Here is a 24125-nt window from a genome sequence, read left to right as displayed (position 1 = left end):
CTCAGGTGCTCTGTCCACACCTGGGCAGTGCTGGAAGGCAGTCCTGGGTCCAAGCCTCCAAGCATCTTGCTTCGGACACTTTCTGATTAAAAATAATACAACATTGCTTTGGATTTTAAATAATTAAGGTAGGGCAGAACTTCAGTTTTTTCCTTTCCAGCGTTTTAATCACATCCATGATACTTATTCATTTTAACTAATTGTAACTGATGACGTGTCTGTCACAGGGTGAGGACCAGTCGTGGCCTCCTCTGTAACTCGTGCTGTTCTTCGGATCTGGGGAAGGACTACAGGAAATCATTGCTTCTCTTTTTTTTAGAGAGAGTGTCTGGAGCTTTCCATTACTACAACCAGAGGCAGGCAGGACTGGCTGAATTATTAAAATGGTAAAATGAAAAGCTGAGAAGACGGGAACCCCTAGTCCCCTTTTCACGTGGGTGTGTCTCGCCAGTGCCTTTGGACCCGCCCGAGGCATTTTGCCTTCAGGAGACATTTGCCAGTATCTGCCGACCGACCGGGGCGGGGGTGGGGGGGAGGGGTGCTACTAGCATCTAGGGGGCAGAGGCCAGCGATGCTGCTAACTGAACACCCTACGATGCCCAGAAGGCGCCCCACCAAGAATGGCCCAGCCCAGAAAGCCCAGAGCACTGCGGTGGACACACCCTGCTCTGGATGAAGGCCAGATACCGCTTCCCTTCCGGAAACCTTTTTTTTTGAGTGTCTCAGGTAGAAATAATAATCTTCTGCCTTCCTCTTCCCCACCTTCTTCTTATCACATGTTACACTTTCTTCTGGTTGGTGGTTATTTGTGACACTTGTCAACCCCCGCTGTCAGAGGTCCACCGACTGTCAGGGTGTTTGTTCCTGATTCACCTTCGACATGAAATCATCTGCAAGTCAAGTGTGAACGCCCACGCTGCTGCCCCGCACAGGTGTGGTGCCGACTGCCGGCATCTGGTAGCGATCACCTGTCACCTGGAATCCGCAGGAGGGCCCCCCCAGAGAAACCTTTGCTGGCAGGATCCTGAGCTGGACCTGAGCTACTGCTGAGGGTGGGTGCGTGGGTCTCCGGCCCCTCCTCTGCCCTGGCCCACCTGTAGGGGCACCCAGCTGTCTGGCTTCCATGGGGACAAAACTGCCTGATTCTCAGATCTGAGGATGCCTTCGGACGGGCAGTGGATTGAGAAAACCCTTTCTTCTAAGGTCACACCAAGTTCAGTTGTGATCAGTAGCTGCCGACCCGGTTTCCTCACTCTCACGCCTGGAGTGTGGCTGTCTTGCCTGTTGAGGCCGCACCTTGGGGCTTCCTGTTAAAACTGAAGCGTGTGGAGCACAGGCACTGCCTTGTGATGTCTGTGCTTCCGTACACATCCCACGGTCCTGTCGTTCGGCTGGCAGTGACCGCATTGCTGTCGGTCCTTGAGGAAGAATGCCGCTAAGACATAGGTGCTCAGAGGCGCCCTGTGGTCTTTCTTCTGCTGAATGCCCTCGCCCCAGGGACTGAGCACGTGCCTTGTCCTTCTGTGACTCAAGGGCCTCTCACTTGAGTTCCACTTGAACCTGCAGTTTATAAAATGAGGGAAAATGGGGCCCCTAATGAGTTCAGCCCAGGCAGGGTGATTGCAGAAGCTGAGCATCACAGTAGATCTTAGATCAGAAACCCTTCCTCCTGCAAGGGTCTGACTCGAGTCTTCTGCCAAAAGGTAAAACATGAAATTGTTAGGAAAACATACATGTCTTTCTTTGCTTCCTGTTTGTATCTGTCGGTCAACCTGATGCCAGAAAAGAGGCTGTCCCGTGTCCCGTGACAGGGGGATCCTTCGATGGCTCCTGGGGCGGGCGTGCAGAGGCCGGGGCACGGTCAGCGGGTTGCAGGTTTCTGTTGCCCACAGATGTGGTTCTGCCAGGATCCTGTAAATGTGATGACTGGCTGGCACGTTCTGCTGCTTGGAAAGTCAGCTTGTGGAACAGATGGCTCTGCTGACTACCAGGGGTTTCCTTTAAACAAGGCTGATCAGCTCTAGGAAAGCGTGCAAAGTAGGATTTTCACGCAGGATGTTTAATTTACGGGCAGCTAGAAATGGCCCGGGACAGGGAAGTCGTGGGAGGGTGGCCAAAGGATCTCATAAACTTGGGGCTGGGGGAGGGAAGCCAGCTGCCGAGGTGATGAGTGGGGGCGTAGGTAGGGCCGGCCCCCTCTCCTGGACCCCCCATGTGGTCCTTCCCTTTCTGACATTGGCATCTCTGCAGTGCCAAGGCTTTGCCTGCTTGCCTGCCGGCTGCGCGGTTTTGATGTGGCAGTGAGATCCACTACAGTCTTCCGTTCTTTTTTTTTTTTTTAAAGCCAAAATGGTGATACAGATATACTCCATGGCATGGAAAAATTCAAGAGGTAATGGTCTAGCAGGGCTGCTTTCCAAAGCAACAGGAAGATAAAGCAGTCCTACCCACCTGAACACATATAGTATGATTATTTTTTATTTTTCAAAGGCAGGTCTGGCTGTGAGAAAGGATTTCTATTTTGGAGGGGCAGGTTCTGGCCCAGCCTCTCTCTGTCTTCTTTGCATCGGAAGAGCCCATGTATCCAGGGCAGTAGGGAGAGGCCATTCTCCCAGGTTTTTCAGTGCAGACGATCAGGCCTCACACGGAATCGTTACGATGGGTATGGAAAATGGGTGCTACTTGTGAGGCAGAAAGCACTGGAAGATAGTGAACACCACCGGCTGTAGCAGAAAGAGGTCTCCTTCTTCAGTGTCATCGAAGATTCCAAGTTATCTAAGGTGGATAGAATGGAATCTTCTACTCTGCAGCCTGCATCTTCGGGCGGCAAAGTGCAAAACCCGGGCTGGATTCCAGACAGCCGCGGAGTGACTGGAAGGACCCTCACAGTTCAGTATTTGAGTTCTGAAGAAATGCTGTTTTGGGCTTCCCTGGTGGCACAGTGGTTGAGAGTCCGCCTGCCGATGCAGGGACACGGGTTCTTGCCCCGGTCCGGGAAGATCCCACATGCCTCGGAGCGGCTGGGCCCGTGAGCCATGGCCGCTGAACCTGTGCTGTGCTCCGCAACGGGAGAGGCCACAACAGTAAGAGGCCCGCGTACTGCAAAAAAAAAAAAAAAAAGAAAGAAATGCTGTTTCCCCTCCTTGGGCTCTGTGAATGCCCACGATAACAAGATGTATTTTATATCTTATGGGGCAGCTGATTTCATATTAAAATTCGTCTCAATGTTTGGAAGTTGCCATGGTCTCAAATACTAGTGAGAATGGATGCCAGGCTAAGTTAGGGCCTTGGATTCTGGTCCTAACAGAGATCCTGGTCTCTCTGCATTGCTGAATTTCAGTTTCTCTGCTTATAGACCCTGGTGGACCTTTAAGTCTCGACAGCTGTAAAATTGGAGGCTTTTACTGTCTCTTTGGGTGCTCGTCCATCAGACCATGCTGGGCCCTGCCCTGTACCACCCTTTCATCCTCCTGTCTGTCTTTGTGTGTTACGTCCCTTGGCCTTGAGAACTGCAGCGTCTTTCCCAGGTTTGTGACTTCTCGGAGGACAGAGAGACTCTGCCTTCTCACTGCGGAGTGCCACAGTAGATGCTCAATATATATGTTTGATGAATAAATGAACAAAAGGAAAAAGGAATAAGTGAAAACTTGCTGAGATGTTGAGACATCATTTGTGTTCAATTAGTGTCAAATGCAGTAATAGTCACACACTTGTTTCTCTCTCTGATGTCCACAAAGCAGAACGCTGACACAAGAAATGACGTTGAAGCATGGAAATGGGCACAGGCAGTGTGACCCCAGGTTTAGCTCTCAGCCATGAGCTGTGTAGCCTTGGGGAAAGCACACACCCTCTCTGAGCCTTTACACTCCCCTAACCTGTGGGTTCTAGAAACCTCATTCTGATAGATGATGATTCCTGCCTGGCTCTAGCTCTAGAAGTTGGTGATCTGTGTGTCTTATCAAAGGGGGCTCTTTATTGAAACTCAAAAGGTAAGACTGATCTGTCCTGGGGTCCCCATCTTTGCAGTGAGGACATGTGAGAGACACAGTCCTGAATCCTTTAGTGCCAAGAGCAGGTGGATGGAGCTTGTGAGCCTGTGACAGTGGCAATTTTGTGTCCAGGTAGAGCCGAGGGTGGTCAAGTGTGTTTTAAAGTACTTAAAAAAAAATAATCCTTATTTTTTAGTTTTTGGTTCATAGCAATATTGAAAAGAAGGTACAGAGAATTCCCACATCCTCCCCCCCGCCCCACCCCCCAGTACATGCAGAGCATCCTGGACCATCAACATACCCCGCCAGAGTGGTACATTTGTTACAACTGATGAACCTACACTGACACGTCATCCTCAGCTGAAGTCCATCGTTTGCATTAGGGTTCACTTTTAGTGCTGTACGTTCTATAGGTTTGGACAAATGTGTAATGACACGTATCCATCATTATGATATCATACAGGGTATTTTCACTGCCCTAAAAATCCTGTATGCCACAAAGTTTCTTTTTAAAAATAAACTCAACCACCTTTTGGTTTATTTCATCAAATCCAAATATTTCATTTCACTCTGAGGTCAAATCCAGATCTCCTAGGTTATAACCTCCTTTGTAAGAGACCTCACGATTCATCTTCATATCCTTTTCAGTGCCACAAACACAATAGTTGCCCCATAATTACTTGTTAAGAGATTAAAGAAGGGAAATCAGCACTTGGGAACAGCTGTCTAATCCCAGCGTCACACCTGGCCTGGCCTCGAGCACTTTTCTTAGAAACAGCCTCTCAGTCTTTGGCATTTCCAGGCCTAGAGAAGGCTGTAAAAGCATCCGGTTTGATGAGTGGACGTTGTCTTTACCACATTTTCCTTCTGAAGCTTTTAAACAGAGAGATCTATGTTCAGGACATCATGAAGAACTAATGTGTTGATCAAGTACGTGTGAATATAGTGCTGCATCAGATAATATGAAGAACCAGTATCTGCAGTGCCAAGATGTAGCTGGTGGGAAAATGATGGGAGAAAAATCAACACTAAATATTAGTGGTAAAGGGACTTCCCTGGTGGCCCAGCGGCCAAGACTCTGCGCTCCCAATGCAGGGGGCCCAGCTTCAATCCCTGGTTGGGGAACTAGATCCCACATGCCGCATCTAAAAGATCCTGCATGCTGCAACTAAGACCCAGTGCAGCCTAAATAAATAAATATTTAAAAACAAAAACAACCTGTTGATTAAAAAAAATTACTAATGGTAAATATTTAGCACTTAACACGGAATGCCTGCACACAGTCTCAGCTAATTCAGTCCTCACAAGAACGCTCAGCGTTTAGGTACTGGGTTTTTGTTTTTGTATTTCTTTTCCATCCCCACTTGACAGGTGTAAAAACTGAGCCCTCTAGGAAGGAAATGGACAAGCAGGGCTGGGACAGGCAGCCTTCTTTCTTCTGCTCTTAGCCACTGTATTCTCTGGCCTGTTATCCAAGACAGCAAATGCCTGCCTGTCAGGAGTTTTTCCCCACCCGTCGGAAAAATACTCCAAAATATTATTCTAGGAGTGAAACTGCGCGGTCCTTCACTTGGAGGGCCCTGGTGTGAACCGCACCCCCATCGCCGGATGGTGCCTTCCTGGGCCCTTCTTTGTTCTCTCCTTCCTGGGGGTGCACTTGCTCCTTTGTAGTTAGGGCAACAAGTACCTAAGATACCTTGCTTTTGAAAACAAACCTTTTGAGTCGCTCCTTCAAAGCTCCTTGATGAGGAGAGGTTCTTCCTATAAACCTTCCGCAGGTGAGAGATGCTCCATGTTCTGTTTGCTTTTGCAAGCCAAGCCCCGGAGTGTCGGTTCAGGCGGGCGCAAGCCCCCTCCCCCGCTCCTGCCCCCCGCCACCCCGCCAATCCCCCGGAGGCTCCGGTCCGCGCGGCGGCGGCTATCCATCCCGGCGCTTAGGCCTGGCCGCCGAGCCGCGCGCCCGCCGCCGCCGCCGCCGCGCTCCCGGGACTCGGCAGCCGGGCTGGGCGCGCGGCCCGCGGTCCCTGCCCGTCTGCCCCTGCCCGCCCCGCCCCGCTCCGGCGCGCATTTCCATTTTAAACCGCCGCCCGCCAGACCCTCGCCCGCGGCCGGCGCAGCTGCCCGCGCGTCCCGAACCCACGGAGTGGCGGAGGCTGCGGAGCCGCCGAACTGTGCAGAAAAGGCCCGAGGATGAGAGCGGGCCCCGCGCCGTAGACAATGAAGCCGCGGGCGCCGTCGCCCGCCACGGGTCTTGCGCGCCGCGACCGCACCTGCCGGCGAGACAGTCCCCACGCCTGACCGTCCGCCCGCCCGGCCCCGCCGGCCCATGGCTAGGCGCCCCGGGCCCGGACCCCCGCACTCGGGCCGCGCGGCGCACGGGCCGGCGGGCGCCAGGGGCGCCGTTCCCGCAGCCTGAGCGCGGCCCTCGCGGCGAGCCGGGGGCGTGGACCCTGTCCGGGCGCGCCCGCCCTCCCCGCCGCCGCGCGCGGCGACCGCCCCGACCGTGCGGCCCGGCCCGCGGCGCGCTGGATGCGGCGGAGCCCCGGCGGGCGGCGCAGCGGCCGCGGTCCCGGGAGACATGTACCTGCTGGACGACAGCGGCGAACCCGCGTCTCCGCCCGCGGACGCGATGCCGCGCGGGACGCCCCCCAAGAAGACCGTCTACCGCATCTCCGTGACCATGGTCAGGAAGGAGCATCTAGGCGCGCCGGGCCCCGGCGGCCCCGACCCGCGCCCGGTCCGGAGGCCCCGGCCCGCGCTCTCCCCGGACGCGCCCGGGCGTCTAGTGGAGGAGGCGGAGGAGGTGGCGTGCGCTGAGGACCCCGAGGGCCGCCGGCCTCGCGCCTGGGACTTCCGCACCTTCCGCACCCGCAGCACTGGGCAGCTGGAGCTCGGGCGGCTCCGGCCGTGCGCACGCGGCCGGGAGCCCGCGGCCCTGGCCGGCAGTCCCCCGGCAGTGGAGGAGGGGACCGGCTCGCCCGCTCCCGGTAGTCCCGACGTGGAGGGGGCTCGAGCCGCGCCCTTGCGGCGCAGCCTCAGCTTCAGGCACTGGAGCGGGCCCGAGGCGCCGCGGGGCCGGGCCCTGGGACGCGGGAGGCGCCACAGCAGCTCCGGGAGCCTGGCCTGGGCTCCGGGCGGCGAGGCCGTGGCCGACCCCGGGGCCGCCCTGGAGCCCGCGGCCTCCGGGCAGCCCGCCTCGGAGAAGCGCAACACCCTGGACGTGGGCGAGGTGCTCAGCAAGAACGACGCGCTCTCGGACCTGGAGCGCTGGGAGCGCAGCAAGAGCAAGAACCGCACGCTGGACAACAGCGACCTGCAGCGGCTGGAGCGCGCGCGGGCGGCGGCCGCGGGCTCCGGCGCGGCGTTGGAGCACAGGCTGCTGCGCTTCTTCAGTGGTATCTTTGCGCGCAGGGACGGCGCGACCGGCGGCGGTCCCTCCCCGCGGAGCGGCGCCTCGCGGCCGCGCGGCTACTTCAGCAGCCTGCGGCGGGCCCCGGCCGACGCGCACTCGTCCAGCGCCGAGAGCATCGACGGGTCCCCGCGCAGAGGTGGGCAGCGCGGCCGGGCAGGGGAGGGCAGTGGTGGGAACCGGCCGGGGGCCCCGCAGCGGCCTGCCTGGCAGAACACGCCGGGACTTGGGAACGGCTAAAGGACCTGCCCTCAGCAGCCGGCGAGTGGCCGTGCTGGAAGAGAACTCCGGTACTGCGGTTTTTCCCCAGTCATACCGCAGCTCTGGAAGTTCTTGACTGCCTCTGCTCCCAACTGCGTGTGTTGGTGCCTTTCAGGGTCTGTCACTTTAGCCACTGTGAGCCCGTCTAGGGAGACATCACCTTGCCAAGCGGTGCCTTTCTCCCGCAGATGCTGGCGCAGCCAGTTCTCCATAAGCGGGCCCGTGAGCTCGTGCTGCACCGTGCTCTTGCCGGCTGGGATACCTGTGGGCTGCAGCAGGGAGCTGGGGCTTGGTCCCGGAAGCCGCCACGCAGGTGGTGCTGCGTGGCCAGGAGAGGAGGTGTTCTTCTTGGTTAATTTCTGTCTCACTGTAGGCACTACCATCTGTGAGTGGTGTGATGTGTCCTCGCTGCTTTGGCAGCTCTCACCCTTTGGTAGAGAGGGTTCACTCCAGTGGTCAGAGACGGGTCTCTGCCCACAGCCTTCCTGCCAAGTGGCATCATATGGTGAGAGCTCGTCTGGGCCAGGACTCTTGTTTCCTAGGAATGTATTAGAGCACACGGGCAGGGAAAACCACAGCCCCACGCTGATCCTGAAATCTCCGTTCTCTACTCTGCTCAGTTCTCTGGACCTCCAACAGGGAAGGTTCTGGAGGCAGATGTGGTAACCCTCTCTTGCAAGTATCAGCTGACCTTCTGGTAGTTGTTTGGGGGTCAGAATCCTCCAGAAACAGCACAACTCTCTACGTGCTGCCTGGGCATCGCCCTAAAGAGGCTGGGGGCAGGGTGTTAGGCTAGGTTGTTGCGTCCTTCTCATGGGGAGGGGTGTGAGGGGGATGCCTAAGAATATTGTCCCCTGGGCATTTCATCACAGAAAAATCACTAGTAACGATCCTTCTGCTAATTACCAGAACCCTGCTTCTGATAGAGATGGAGATAGTTGAAGCACTGCAATGTGGGCTTTTCATCAGAGCTTTTCAGCGGCTAACCCACCAGCCCCGGAGAGCGTATTCCTCCTTAGCGGACTTCACAGGTTAGCTGACTGCCGAGGGCGTATATTAAAACCAGCCAATACAAAGAAACCACTGCCCTCACTGAAGTTACTTTTAAGGTAAACTGAAGACAGATGATGTCATGTTCTAATACACTCCCTTTGAGCCTCAGGATATGATAGAACATATCTGAAACCAAGCAGTCAGATGTGCAAATAGTGTTAAAGTCTGGAGTTTTCCATCAGGGAGGCTCTATAGCATCAAGCTACCTGTCGTCGGGCTTGCACTAGTTTAACTTGCTGTACACGTCTTTTGTTTTAACCTGCCTTGGAATGCTGTAGAAGGCACCGTGTTTGACTCCAACCATGATCGCAACCCCTTCCCGCGTGCCCTTAAAATATTAAAAAATGATGTGAGTTGTTTTGTTGAGACACTTGGTTTGTACGGAGCTACCACTGCCATCACCTGTGTTCGGTGGAAGTTCAGACGCGCAGGCAGCTGGTTCTGCCTCTAATGGCAGGCTTGCATCTTTGTTCTCAGGGGCTTTGTAGAAAATAGTCATTAGCTGCCTGGGTTCCAGGAGGGGGAGGGGGACCTCAGCAGGAGGGGGAGGGGGACCTCAGCAGGAGGGGGAGGGAGCCGGCCCAGACAGCACTTAGAATGTGTTTCATTGTGGTGGCTGTTGATACAAGTTAAAAGCTTTGGGGTTTGGGTGTTTCCTTTCCTGTCAAACGGATTGATAGTAGATTTGGAGTAGTAAAGGTGTGAAGTGTATGGGACTTTTTCCCTCTAGGGCTGTACAAGATAATAAGAGTAATAATTAAAATAATGCTGGGTTGCTTTGTCCCTGTGGCCGTTCCTTTTCAGGGTGGAATTACTTTCTTCTGAGAATAACAGCATTGTGGGTTGTGTAGAAAAACCAAATGTTTGTGAACTAGGTTACAGAACACACAGTTGGAACTCTAGGGCCTTACTTCGAAGTTCTAGGTACTCACAAAACTACCTCCTTCACCTGCCTTTGGCTAAAATACCTGAAATGTCAGCGTTCTCAGGATTTTTGTAAGGTCTGTATCTATTACAAGTAAAAGGTGCACCCCACAGCTTTTGGGTCTTCTCATTTTTATCATACTTTTCTACTTTTTATATATTTGCTTCCTGTGACACAGATTATGCAAATTTTAGGTGCTATTTAAATGAAGTTTTGAATTTAGGGTAGAATTCTCTCGGGTAACATTCAGATGCAGTGGAACCCGGGCTCAATCTCCCTGTGAATGTCCACAGAGCGAAGGTCCCCAGAGCCTTAAACCATGGGGCCAGGTGGATCTGCAGGACTTAGAAAATTTGGATTTTAGGAAGGTAAAGTGGTGTGTGTGACAGAACACTGGCCGTGAGGTCGGGCAGCACCCTGTAATCAGACACTAGCAAAATGCAGCAAAGCCGGAGATATTCACACTCGGTATGATAAACGTGCTTTGCCACCACGAGGCTGCTAAACATTTGCGAACAGAGCTTCCATTTTCAGACCTGTTTGGATTTCAGAGTTACGGGTAAGCCGTTGCAGACCTGTAATGTGAGAGAGAGAGAGATATATATATATATGTATATATATATATATATATATATTAGGAGGAGCGGTCGCTAGTTTTAAATCTCAGCCACTTTGTATCGAAATTTGACATCCTTCAAGTATAAAGGACCTTAGAGAAGATTTGTCATCAGGCAAATTTTCCTTTTGTTACACTCTTTCAGCTGTTAAAAGTTTGAATTGACTATAGGAAAATAACTTTAAAAGACTACCGAATTAATTATCATTATTTACTTGGCCTCTCAGAGTTAATTTGCTTAGGCAAGGTACCTTTGCAAGACGGTTAGAGTCTTATTTTAAGAACGCACACAGGCTCACACATCCCATAGCTGTGGTTTTCTTATAATCTGAATTCAAGGCATTAGGATGAAAGAATTAAAAGCTCCTGGATGACTCTCTCGTACCTTTTAATCCCTATTGGTCTGTTGAGGCTCTTCCTCTTTCTCCCCCCACCGTGACATGTAACAGTCGCCTCCCAGGTTCCAGGGTGGCTCCTCCCTGTCAGCTTTGGAACTATCAATATCAGGGAGCCCTAGAACATTTCAGAGAGTCCTTATGTCAGATCAAGGGCAGTTTCCTGTTATCTGATATGCGTGTATTAGGGCAGAGTCTGTTGACACAACTATCATGTAATACCGCGAAAGATTGCGTCATAAATGATTTATTCCACTGTAGGGTGTCGCTCTCTGGCGAGGGCCCTCTGCATCCCAGCCAGCCTGCTGACGGATGAAACCAGCTGCTGGCATCCTTGGAACCAGCTGCCGGCAGTGCCAGTCTAGGGCCGCACGTGTGTTCAGGGTGTTCTATTGCTGTCTGGGAGGATTGATTACAGCAATAAATTCATTGATAGCCCAGACTGAGGTTAGCTCTTTAAATGACTAATTTACAGCTGATTTTTGACAGCACATTTTGATGAGTGGCTTTGTTCTTTAATTTTTGATTCCGTTGATTTGTATCACTCAATTTGTGTAGGGTGATAGACTGTTTTATAGTAAAAAAAAAAACTTTCAGTAAGAGGAGAAGCAACAGTGAAATGAAATGACTGAAATAACTTGATGCATTTTTATTTTTGAACTTGATTTGTTGCTAAGACAGGGTTTTAAAGAAAGGATGTAACTGAAAGTTTTTCATTTGAGACAGTTTGAACCAATTACATACTCAGTGTTTTGAAATTCACTTGTGTATGTTGGGTTTTTTTGTTTGTTTTGTCTTGTTTTTGTTTTTGAATAAATGACTCTAGGTAGCAATTTAGGAAAATCCGCATCGTTTTAGTCGTAAGGTTGAATTGTTTTCCTGGAGTTGGAGCAGCCCATTGGGGTACAGACAGAGCTGCGCTGCTCAGCCAGAGACCCTCGAAGCAGGCACTGGAGGCTTAGGCTGTGTCTTGCCACATTTATTTTCTTGAGCTGGAGCCCACATTACAGCATAGTCACCTATTAGCATCTTTCGTGATCTGGGCTTGGCTGGGCTTGGAATATCCTGCCCCCAAAGGGATGTTCAAAAGTGCATCTGCTAAAGAAATCCTCCAGTTTTAACATGGATCCACTGCAACCATCTGGTCGGTTATACAATCAAGTACTTCTGTTTGGAAGAATAAGACCCAACTGTAAAGCACTGGTACCACTTTTTGTATTTTCAGTCTTTTTTTTGTTCTATTGCATTAACAAACATTGGAGTTTCTGTGGTGTAATCTGCAGTGGAGCAGAGAGCTAGGGCTTACTAGGGCACAGTTCCTGACTTCCAAGGTCGGTAGCCTGTTGGGGGAGATGGAGAGTTTCCTGTGAGTCACACTTTCATGGGATACTTAGGGGAAGGTATGACTGTTCCTCCATCGGAGCACTAATCCTAATGTGTAACAGTAACCTTGTTTGCATGTCTGCCAATTCTAATAGTCAATGAGTCCCTCCTGGGCGTCCTATTCCTCTTTCTTTTGTAGAATTAAGAGCACTGTGCTTGGCACGTAGACTTGTAATAGGTGTTTGTGGGAGGAACTGAGATGACTGGGGGGGGGCACAAAAAGGGGAGCAAATGTCCTTGAAGAGGGGAAGGAGTGAATGAAGGCCTCACAGAGAGGTAAAATGATTTGGGTCTTGCAGGATCAGTAGGAGTTTACCAGGTAGAAAAGAGGAGATTCTCCACCAGCAAGTTGGTTGGGATTTCTATAGTTAACTCCTAAAAAAATTATTCGTGTTCACCAGATCTATATGACTGATGCCACTGTCAGCCATTAAAAAGGATGTTATGGTTTTCAGGAGGTTTGTTTTTTTTTAACTTTTTTTGGCATGAGGTTTTTGTTTATCATGGGAAATTGCCTTTAGGCTATTGTTATTTTCTGTAATTTGAAAAATTATATTTATTTAAAATGCTGACAGTGAGTAAAAGAAAACGTTTTTATTAGGGCAACGATTGAGATAAAGTATGTACAGCTGCAAGCTGCAGTTATATCCCAGGTGATGAACAGAATTGGTATTAAGGTCAACAGATTAGCAATAGGAAGGGCGATTATTGTCTTTGCATCATTTTGAGAGAAAGTACCATCTGCCCACCATCCTTTTCGGTCTAGGTTTTGTTCAGCTCAGATTAGAGTCCAGTGTGGTGTGGTGATGATGTTTACTTGTTTGTAGGTTACAGCCTCAGGCATTCTGTTTCTCATACATTTCCACTGAGGTAGGCATTCACATTTGTTAGTTTTCTTTTCTCCTGTTCATTTACTTAAGACAAACCTGTAGATGCTCCCGTAATTTAAAAAATCTTAGCACACATCTATTCATTTGGCTGGTTTTAATTCAAAGATGCATCTTGACCCTTTGTTTTCTCATAATCTCGTTAATTTCATTTTCACGTTGGTTTTCAATTCTAACATCACTCATGGATCTGAAGATTCAGAAAGCTTACAAAGAAATCAGCTTCATAGGTTGGAGGATGGGAATCTCTGTTCCCTCTCATTACCAGGGTGTACCAGCCAGAGGCTTGGGAAAGGATCATTTGGCTTCTCCTTATCTAACAAATGAAGATAATTTGAAGAGGTACACTTCATTTGGTGGGAGTGAAAGGGAAAAAGAGGGTTACTTTCTTTTCTTTTTTTTTTTTTTTGTGGTACGCGGGCCTCTCACTGCTGTGGCCTCTCCCGTTGTGGAGCACAGGCTCCGGACGCGCAGGCTCAGCGGCCATGGCTCACGGGCCCAGCCGCTCCGCGGCATGTGGGATCTTCCTGGACCGGGGCACGAACCCGTGTCCCCTGCATCGGCAGGCGGACTCTGAACCACTGCGCCACCAGGGAAGCCCGGGTTACTTTCTTATATTGTCCTTTGTTGAGAATAGTTACGAAGCACTGGGTCTGTGTCAGGTGTGTTCGTCAGGTGCAAGGTTTCGCCTGACTTAGCGTGTGCCCTTCCTTTGGTTGACACTTAGGAGCACTCCCTTTATTTCGAGGGCTGCCTTTGGGTACCAGTGGAATACAAATGCATGTGTGCGTGGATACTCATCTGTATGAGATGCTTGTCAAAGGGCAGCTGTGTTCCCTCTGGCCCCTGTGCCTGTCATCGCAAGGACTTCTTTCAGCTGTGCTGCTGACCGTCAGACACTTGAGAATTGACCTGGTGAACAATGCCCCCAGGCTCTCTGACGCAGCTCCTGCCCTCCCTCCTTCTCACACAGACCAGAATTACTCACATGCCACTTCTTCAGCTGATGGGGGTGGGGTCGCGACAGCGCATGTTGATCCATCTTGTACCTTCCTGCTCCGATTAGCAAGGGCTCTAAAACAATGGAAAAACCAGTTGGCCTGGGAACTGTGTGTAACAAGACTTGGGACTTAGGGATGCACACCTGTAACTTGCTTTCCTACAACTTAAGTCCCGCTCCCTTAGACCCTGGCCCGGTCACTGGTGGAGGGGTGGACCCAGCAAGGCAGGCTGTCTCCGTGGTGCCCACCGCTCATCCACAGCTCCCAGATACCTGAATATCTTATTTTTCTGGTTATTTTACTTGCCAGACTAGAATGCCAACCTTCTGAGAATCTGGCCTCTCTTGCATTTAACAGAAGACGCCTCATCTACTTGCCTGATCTGGCTCCTGGAAGACTCTGGAAGCCAAGTTCATTTGAAGACACTTGGGGAATTTTAATTTGCAAAGGGAAGCTGGGAGCGTGGAGACTTGTGTCCCGGTTTTTGAGGAGCAGCCATAAGAAGGACGCAGTAGTCAGCACTGAGAGTGCAATGCCTTAGGACCAGGTTGACTCAGAACTAGGTAGGCAGGCATTTCCCACAAGCCAGCTCTCACCTGAGGGGTGGGCCGCTTCGCTGTGTGAAGTGTTCCCGGTCACAGGAGGCTTCCAAGCACAGGCTAGTCAGGGAATGTTGGAAGGGGTCCCGTGTTCGTTGTCTGGGGCTTAGAATTGGTGGTCTTCAAGTCCCATATTAGTTTTTAAGGTCAAGAGTCCTTTCAGGATCTAGGATTTTGATGATTTTTGTACCTGGTCTCTCAGGAAGCAGCCTTCTCCCAAATGTACAGGAAGAGAGGTAGATTTGTCTGTAGTTTCCTTGTACTGATCTCCTGCCTGCTCCCCGGTTCCCCCCCGGTCCCCCAGACCTGGCTGTACCTGTGCCTGCTGCTTTATTCTGCTGGCTAACCTGAGACTTAGGGGAAATGATCTGTCCCATCCCGCCTGCCCCATGGCCACTCCGCAGCTGCCACAGCACAGCTTGTGCTTCCTGGGCTCACGTCGGGCCATCAAGCCCCTCGTGGTACTGAAGCCTTTTGTCCTTCTGCCTTCAAGGTGGTGGGTGATGTCCCGGCGTGATCGTAATCTGATTCTCTCAAAGCCTGTACTTCTTTCTTTTTTGCTTTCTCTTAGTGTTCTTGCCTTGAAAACTGATTTCAGGTATGTGAGTAAGTCGATGATGGTGGCAGGAAGGAATGTTCTGTTTATCGTGGGAGACTTTTTTCAAGTTGCCACGTGGAGAAGGCGCGGTGTCCAGAGTCAGTGGAATAGGTTTGGTCTTGGCCGCAAACTTGGGCTCAAGGTGCCCAGAGAAGTCATTTCACTGCCCTGAGCCCCATCTGCCTCATTATTTAAGTAGGTGTTTAGAATCCCAGGGGCTGATTCTCAGGAAGGCCAGAATGAATAGCTTTGCTTTAGAATGATTGCCTGTAGTATGTTTTGCAAAAGACCCAAAGACAGAACATATGAACTTCGTGGATATGCTTGGATTTACGGTTGCTCTCGCATGTAAGCTGGCCCAGGTGGGGCAAGTGCATTTCCAAAGCCACAAGTATGAATCAACCTTGTGTTTTGTTTTCACTACTTCACCCTGTATTTTCTAATTATTTCCCGGTTAACTCCTTCTTTTTAAATTGTTGACCATCGTACCTTCAGTTTATAAGTGGGAGAGCACAGTGGTCTTTTTTTTTCCCCCCCTTGGGCTTAATCTTTTTTCCCCTCTTGATTCCTGTAACCAGAAGAGTTAACTCCATTAGTAGCATGTGGATTCATTTCATTCCTGATCCGAGCCAAATATGTGTTTATTTCCACGAGCTATTCCGAGCACTGCGTCCTCAACCTGCCTTTCGTGATCCCTGCTTGTGCTTTCCTCCGGGCGAGGGTGTTGCCTGCAAACCAGAGTTGTCTGCATCCCTAGAAGAAGCCGTCTTCCTATTTTACTGAACAGTGATTGATACTCCTCTTGGCAGTGACTTACGGCCTTCCGAGTGACAAGCACTGATGCTGCATGTTGCTTGTTCAGTGGGGTGGAGTGTAACCAAGACCGTTTGGAGCATTCCATATTATCTTCAGATACTCACGTTTTCTAACACCATGATAGAGATGGTGTCTTTGGACCCGTGTTGCTGTCAAGCTGATATTCCCACTCTTTTGTACATCGAGTACTACTGCTTTGGATGAGAGCACTGTGGCTCGACAGTGTAAGATCGTGTCATAAAACCTGTTCATCATTCGTGCCAGCAGGTAACCCTGGTGAGAGGCACTTGGGGTTCACATGGGAGAGGTCAGAATGCAGGGAGCTGGGCCCGTGATGGGGCTTCCTCTTGGGACGCACCCCCCGACCCCCAACCCGCCCCGAGACTGAAGAGTGCTAATTCAGTGTACGCTCATGGAAGATTGAGAAAATCTGCCTTGTTGTTGGAAAGAGGCTCAGATGTGAAGAAACGGGGCAGCTTTGGGCAGGCTGTGAGGCTCTGATCTAGCAGTGGGAGGCGTGTTGGGCCTGAACCCAGTGAAGGTGGGATGGAGTGAGGGTCTGCATGTGTACAGGTGTCTCGAGGGTCAAAGGCATGGTAGCCCTTTCTGGAAGCTGTGACCTGGGATGCACCCTCCGGGATGTCCATGTGGCCCTTGATGTGTGATGCCCCCAGGCCTGTCCTCTGGCTCTCTGCGTGCCGGTGAAAGGGGACCCAGGTAGCCTCCTGAGGTGGGAAGCCTGGCCTTTCCTGGGGCCTTGTCTCTGCCCGGGAGCAGGTGACATCCATTTGGCCTGCGTCCGACGCGTGCAGCGCATCTTCAGGTAGCATCCCAGCCCGAGTCTCCGTGGCTGGAGCTTCACCCTGTCTGGAGTGTTTGCTCTGACAGTTCTTCTGCAGATTGTCCTGTTCAGGCCGCATCAGGAAAAGCTCGTGGCCTGGTGGGAAGAGCGACTGTGGGACCCCGGAAGCTCTGCTCGGAATTACCCTCCTAGCACCTGCTGGACCACCCCAGGCGGGCTTTCCCACCTGTACGCCTGGGGCTGGCTCCGGGCCGCGGGCACCAGATGAGATGACCCGTGTCCGGGGGCTGCTGTCCCATCCCGTTTTACCTGGTCAAGATGCTCACCTCTTTGAGAGTTTTCGCCCCTTTTTCACCCACCACGACTCTCCTGTGTTCCTCCCCGGGAGTAGAACACGTGCACGGCAGCGGAAGGGAGTTATTTCAAGCCTGGTGCTTTTGTCCTCAGCTCAGTTCCGCCCCACTTGAGTTAACTGCCTTGTGCATCCACTTTTCCCAAGACAGCCAGACACATGCAGAGCCACTTGGGAGGGAGCTTGTCTCTGTACAGAACTTTTAGCTTTGCCCCCGCCCATCCTTAAACTGAGATCTCAGGTTTATGAGTAAATGTTGAATTCTGTATAGCACCTAGAAACGTAATACAGTTATCGTAATTTTTACATTTCCCGTTAACATCGACCAGCGCCTAGAGAATACCACGCCCTACAGCTCTGGTGGGTTATTGACTTTTAGGAGTAGATCATTAACAGAGGAATCGGTTCAGAATTAGAGTATCGGGGAAATGTATTGTTTTCCATCGACGTATACATCACGTCGCGTCTGGCAGAGGATCTGAGAGCCTGCGTATTTTATACCGTGATGCTACTCAGCTATTTTTTGTTTGCTTGTGTTTTCGTACCGGGATAGTAATAGGTGTGTTGTGAAGCCCTTTCAAGCTGGTCACGGGGCACGTGCGGCTTGTTGGCTGAGAACGAGGCCTCTGGAGCCAGACGCCTGGTTTTGCCGTTTTGTGGCTGTGTGTCCTTGAGCGTCTTCTCTAAGCTCTCTGTGCCTCGGTTTCCTCGTCTGGTAAATAGGGATTGATAACAGCACTGGACCTGGGCTGGTGGTGAGGGGCGAGGGTGAGTGTGTGCCACCCTGCGGGCTCAGGGCAGCAGGGGCACCACGTGTGGCCTGCTTGGGGGTGCCCCACCCCGCCAATGACAGGAACTGTTCCGGAAGGAGGTGCTGCCACCCTGGCCAGCGGGGAGAGCTGGGTGCTGTGTATGTGAGAAATCTTACTCTCCTTTAAAATGAAAAATACTTTCTTCTGTTTAAGGTGGCATGGGTAAAAAATAATGACCCCTTGGGAAGAGGATACGATTTGGGGTTCCATTGATTTTTTTTTGTTCCGTTTTGTTTTGTTTGAAATGTACTTGCCCCTTTCATCTCTCCGAAATACATATTTTTAAAATGTTGCTTAAAATTTCATATTTACTTTGTTTAATATTCATACATTATACGTTTTATAAATTACAAAATAATAAATTTAGTATTTAACATTTAAATTAGCTAAAAATTTTGAAATTAACAAGTAATTTATTAGGTAGGCCAAGAAGCTGGGATTGAGAGATGCCCGTGCTGAGGCCTGCTCTCCACTTACACCCCTTTGCGGAGGATGCCTGCATACGTACAACACCTACAGGAGGTTTGGACACAGCCCCTGACCGACAGATTCAAATGCCACTTCCAAGTTCCGACTCAGGAAAGCTTTCCAAATAACCTCCTTCCCCAGTTCCCCGTCCCGTCCGTCCTGATGAATCCCACGACGTTATTATTTATGGGGTTGGTCTGAGACCTGCGGGTTAAAGGTCAGGTAGATGGGGGCTGTAACAGCCTCTGTCCAGGGAAGCAGGGAAAGGATGAACCCCAGCTCTGAACGTGCGCACTGTTCTCGGCAGAAGAATCCAGGTATTTTCTGTCAAACAAGTGTGCATTTCGGAGGCAGTTAGTTTTCCACACGGCAGGAGATTTTCGTGGCATTTTCCCTTTTCTTTAAAGTCTTTAGAGAGAGATCCATCCCTGGGAAGGAGATTAAGGCCTCAGGTTCCATCAGGACAGGTCGCCCTTTCAGTCCGGGCTTCCTGGGTGGCAGGTGTTAACCAGCACCTTTTATGCCCAGGAATTTCGTCCCCGTGGCCCCTGAAGCCTGACTTTTATTTGTAGCAGGCGTGCCTTTGGGGTGATAATATGATTTGTGCGTCTAACGCCAAGCAAATCCTAGAAAGGCCCTTCACCTTAGATACCAGCTGACACTCCATTTCAGGTGAGTTTCCAAAGTTGGATGTACTTGGTGCATGTCAGTTACAATTTGATAAAACTTGCAGATAAAATCCCTGTATACGTGGCAACCAGCCTTTGAAACTCAAATTGTTTGTTTAGATGACCTGTCAGCTCTTCAGTTCTTCTGTTTCCAAAATAAACAGGAATGGTCCCTTCCTTCACAGGGCATGGCCAGAGATTCATCTGGGATATTAACAGATTTGAGGGAGGGCAGGAGTTCAGCATTCAGCATCTCTTGAGGGGAAGCTCACGTGCCCAGGAGTTTAGGCTCTCTGTGGTAGAAGGTTGTCCCCTGGATCTCTCCTCTGACCTCTGTCCTGGGACAGTCAGGTGTGGGCTGTGTCCCGTCCTCCGGGTCTGTGGTCGGTCGCGGTGTCTGTAGGAGGTTTCAGGTGTCGGGTCAGAGTGCCTGTTGCGGTGTGAGGTCCTGGATGTGCGGCGGGCGGGGCGGGGGGGGGAGCGCTTTGCCCGTCCCAGAGGCGTCCCTTCATTCTCCAGCTCTAGGGGTCAGCGAGGCCCCAACAGCTCAGTTGCCGTTCGCATCGCCGGCCCCTCTGCTTCAAACACACGTCTGGACTCTTCTGCCACTCCCGGGGCCCTCGGCGTGCCCTGCAGATGCAGGCTGCTCTCAGGAGGATCAGCTCGCAGCACCTCAAGCCCCGGGCCCTGCGAGGGTCTGTTGTGTCGTTTCTGGTTTCGGGTGAATTGGACTTTCTCCTTACGTTGAGGTTTTTGTCCTGCCTGTGTGTGACGGCCCGTGCCCGTTTTATGGCCAGGACAGGGGTCGCTGCGGCTGAAATAGAAACCGTGATTTATTTCACGGGTCGGGGCCGTCCAGTGGTGCCTGGCCTCTGGCAGTGGAGGGACCGAGTTTTGGGGTCTCGGGAGCAGCGAGGGGGACAGCGGGTCCATCCTAGATCCCCTCCCTGCCCCGCAGTCTGGAGCTCCTGCCACCAGACTGTGCTCTTTGAGGAACAGACCAATTATGCTTATTTTTAGACTGTTTTGTTGTCGTGTCACGATAAGGCAATTGAGAGTGACAGCCACACCTACGTAATGTTTTCCAGGCTGGGCCCTGTTGGGAGCGCTGGGCTTGTTCCAGAAACCGCACATCAGTAGGGCTGATGGCTTATCTGTGGAGAGACCTCTGCGGAGCTGCCTGTGGAGATGGACGGGGAGGTTGAGGAGGAAGGAGCCCGTACCACCCGTCAGTCGGGGGCTCCCAGGCTCCAGCTGTTAGTTGGTCCACTTATGACCTGCGCTCAACTCTAACATCCCTGCCGCCCGGAGATGGCCCGGGGGCTGTGGGAGCTGGAATGGGAGTGGTGGGAGAAGTGAAGCTGCCTGTCCTCGCTGTCACTGCGCGCCCCGTGGGTGGCAGGGCCGGAGCTTGTTCCATTCGTAGGCTCTTAGAGACGCTGACACAGTACCAGGCGACTTCGTTAATGGGCGGGGTTCAGCGACTGCAGTGGGTCTCCGTGCAGCCCCAGAGCTTACGTTTGGGGACCGCGCAGAGAGGGGCAGGCAGAGCACGTGTGCAGGTCTGTCAGCCATGGGGCAGGGATGGCGTGGGGCTGCGGTCTTGGCCTCTGCAGGTTCCCATGGTCTCAGGGCTGTTGTTCTCCTGGCCTCCCTGCTTTCATTGTCATTTATTTCCAAGGTGTGATTCCTGAGGGGCCTCCATCTGGCAGGCCTGGAATGGGGATCTTCCCTACCTTGCCTCCTGCATCTCAACCCAAGCCCTGAAAGGTCGGGAATGTTTCCCTGGATTCCCCTGCGGTTTCTGCCTCTCAGAGCTGGGATGGTGGTAGATTCGCGTGCAAGTGTGTGTACGTGTGTGTTCACACACCTGTGCAGCCTTGGCTGGCCGGGCCGAGGCTGATTGTGTCCAAGCAGGTGGGCAGTGAGCTCGTGACTTGCACTCCAGGCTGGGAGTGCACTCAGGCTGGAGAGTTTGCTTTCCAGGCTGTGTTAAGCCCTTGAGGATGTTTAGTGGTGCTGACAGTGTGTTTTTTGTGGGTTTTTTTTTTTGTTTTTTTTGTGGTACGCGGGCCCCTCACTGTTGTGGCCTCTCCCGTTGCGGAGCACAGGCTCCGGACGCGCAGGCTCAGCGGCCATGGCTCACGGGCCCAGCCACTCCGCGGCATGTGGGATCCTCCCGGACCGGGCCACGAACCTGCGTCCCCTGCATCGGCAGGCGGACTCTCAACCACTGCGCCACCAGGGAAGCACCTGACAGTGTATTAAACAATATTTCCTCTATTTACTGTTTTCCCTGGACCGATTGTATCTGATGGTAGAGGTATCTAACAGCTGCATACATATGTCTGAGGAAGTGAGACTGTAGTCAACGCACAGGTGACTGCGAGCCCCGGGTCTCACTCCTCGCTGGTTTTCACGCAGTAGTGTCCCTGTTTTCCAGTCGCCGATGGGTCCGAAGGTGAGCCTCTTATCTCTTCCTTGGACAAGGAGGGGGACTTACTTCCTGCCCCTTGCTTGGGGCCAGTGCAGTGGCTTCCCGTTTACTGCTCAGAGGACTTCAGTACGCATTTCTGAAACAAAGGACCCTGGAAAGTTAGAGCTGAGGGACTGTGACCCCGGCTCCACCCCACCCTTCTAAAGGTGAAGGCCCTGGCTGTCGAAAGGACAGGCCCAGGTGGGCTCCTGAGGCTTCAGACGCCCCAGCCTCCCTCCCCCTCTGCCCCGAGGCCTGGCGCTCTAGGTGGCATCTAGCTGCAGAGAGGCAGAGCTCCAACTGGAGCATTTGACGTTTGCATTTGAAACTTTTCGGCACAGGTTTTAGTTTAGAAGGAAAGTAATAACCAGGAAGGGACGCGGTTTGTTCTTACTCTCTTTCTTTTCTTTTTTTTGCGGTACGCGGGCCTCTCACTGCTGTGGCCTCTCCCGCTGCGGAGCACAGGCTCCAGACGCGCAGGCTCAGCGGCCATGGCTCACGGGCCCAGCCGCTCCGCGGCATGTGAGATCCTCCTGTACCGGGGCACGAACCCGTGTCCCCTGCATCGGCAGGCGGCCTCCCAATCACTGTGCCACCAGGGAAGCCCTTACTTTCGTATTTTTTATTTTGTTGGCCACGCCACACAGCTTGTGGGATCTTAGTTCCCTGACCAGGGATTGAACCCACGCCCCCTGCAGTGGAAGCGCGGAGTCCTAACCACTGGACCGCCAGGGAGGTAAGTCCCCAGGCACAGTTTATTCTTAGTCCCTCAGCCTTTGCAGGCAGATTGTGAGACTGACACGGCCCTGCTGCCCCAGGGGCCGTGCTTGGTGGCAACCAGATGCTGGGCTCCTCTGGCAGAGACACGGCCTCCCCATGAGGTGGACCCAAGTCAGCTTGGGTGGGTGTGTTGGTCTTGGATTTTGCTTGCTCTTGCTGTATCTTTGGATGAAGTCATTGTGTTTTTTCTTTGCTCACGATTTTTCCCCCCTCCCGTCCGGTTTGAGGATTGGTTTTGAGAAGTCCAAATCAATGGTTTTATTTTCAGAGTTCTAAATCCAGCCGTGTAAACACTTGGAGTCTGGGCCTAGGGTTTAGCGTGGATTTGTGGCTATTTCAAAAATGCCAGGAGCCTTCTTGGAAGCCGCCCACTGCTGGGTTTTCTCTGATTAAGCGGTGAGCTGGGGATCTCAGAGCTGTCCGGTGAGAGTACCAGAGCACTGGGGTGGGAGCTGTTTACTGGAAGTTTCTACCCCTCCCTCCAGATTCTGTTCCCTAGGTCAGGCAGGGCCCAGGGAAGTCTGCCCCCTTGTGAGGGACCGGGGCTCTGGGTGCTAGGTGCTGGGTGTTTTCTTTTTTGTGGGCAAGGCCAGTGTCTCTGCGGGTGGCCACTGCTCATCAAGGGAGGGGAGAGGTTGGCCCTTTTGAAAGCCTGTGCTTGCCAGTGACGTACTCCCAGAAGTGGGAAACTGTACACGTTTCCACTGCAATAAGCAAAAGTACATTTGACACATCTTCGGAGTCTGCTTACGGCCTCGAGGTTAATGATTTGAGATGCGCCAGCATCCAGGTGGGGCTCCAGCGAGTCTGCGACTGGCTTTGATTCACCTCCTTCCGTGCCTTCCCTCACCACGGAGCAGCGCTGGGTCAAAGATGATCAGATACCCACTGTTACGGTGCATGTGACCACGGTAAGGTCTCGTGTTGGCGAGTACTGCCAAGCGGATGCCAGGAGAACCCTCAGTGAAATGTACCTCTTGCTGTGGGTTCACATCTGCAGGGGCCCCAGGGGCAGAGAGCCTGGGGGGGCTTCATGCTCTGGGGACCTGCCTCTGCCTTCCTCCTCAGTGTGGCCTCCATCATGCGGGCCCCTCCACCACTGGGATGCAATGCTGGCCAAGCTTGGGAATAGCGGCTGATGACGTCCAAGGCGCTGGAAGTCAAGGCAGGGATGCAAAAGTAAATTTCCTAGGAGCAAACTACACGGTGCATCGTGAAGCCTTCCGAAGAAATGAGTACATCACGATAGCTAGTTGGTTAGCTACTTGCAAGATACATCGCTTTGCAAAAATTATACAGCTGTCTTGAAAGGATGTAACTCAAGCAGTAAGTTCAGACCCCAGGCACGCACAGTGAGTGGACCTTGAATATCTGTAGATGTTTTACGTAGCCAGAGCCACACACAGACCCCCTGCCCCAACCCCGCCTGGGCCTCTGGCCCCTCTCCCATATCAGCACGCGGCACCCACCTTCCCTCTGCCCCTCCAGCCAGGCACCTGGCCTTCCCCTCCTGCATCTGGTCCCTCAGCGGTCCTGGGAGCGCTACCTCTCCCTCCCCCCCCCCACCTCCCCCGCCTGGGCCCGCAGAGAGCAGGAGGGAGGGGCCTCGCCGCCAGCCCTTCCTAGCGGGTCTCTCACCAGCCAGAAAGCATGACTCCTGTATCATCTTCTCACCCTTAGAGGCCAGACGACTTCACTCCCATGAGGAGAAGACCCGCACTCTGTCCTCCACCCCAGGATCGAGCCACACTCCGTCCTGCTCCCGCCCCCGCACTTTCCTCAGTTGCCCCCGCGCCCCCCCCCCCCCCGCCGCCTGCTCTTCCCCTGGCTGTACC

General features: G+C 52.5%; 1 protein-coding gene across 14 annotated transcripts in view; it reads left to right on the top strand.

Annotated features, from left to right (window-relative positions):
- Positions 1-24125, top strand: part of AGAP1 (ArfGAP with GTPase domain, ankyrin repeat and PH domain 1) — a 560573-nt gene that overhangs the window by 146120 nt on the left and 390328 nt on the right. For 7 of the 14 annotated variants that reach the window (XM_060301670.1, XM_060301676.1, XM_060301675.1 and 4 more), the window contains exon 1: positions 6604-7537. The exons of 5 other annotated variants lie outside the window; for them this stretch is intronic. In XM_060301670.1, the coding sequence (XP_060157653.1) occupies positions 6619-7537 (919 nt within the window). In that variant the 5' untranslated portion in view covers positions 6604-6618. Of the gene's footprint in view, positions 1-6567; positions 7538-24125 lie in introns of those variants that run through there. 2 more of the 14 variants (XM_060301669.1, XM_060301679.1) reach the window with 2 other exon arrangements.

Source organism: Globicephala melas, chromosome 7 (assembly GCF_963455315.2).
Source record: "Globicephala melas chromosome 7, mGloMel1.2, whole genome shotgun sequence".
NCBI lineage: Eukaryota > Metazoa > Chordata > Mammalia > Artiodactyla > Delphinidae > Globicephala > Globicephala melas.
The sequence above is the reverse complement of the archived record's forward strand: the minus strand, read 5'-3'. Positions and strand labels throughout refer to the sequence as shown.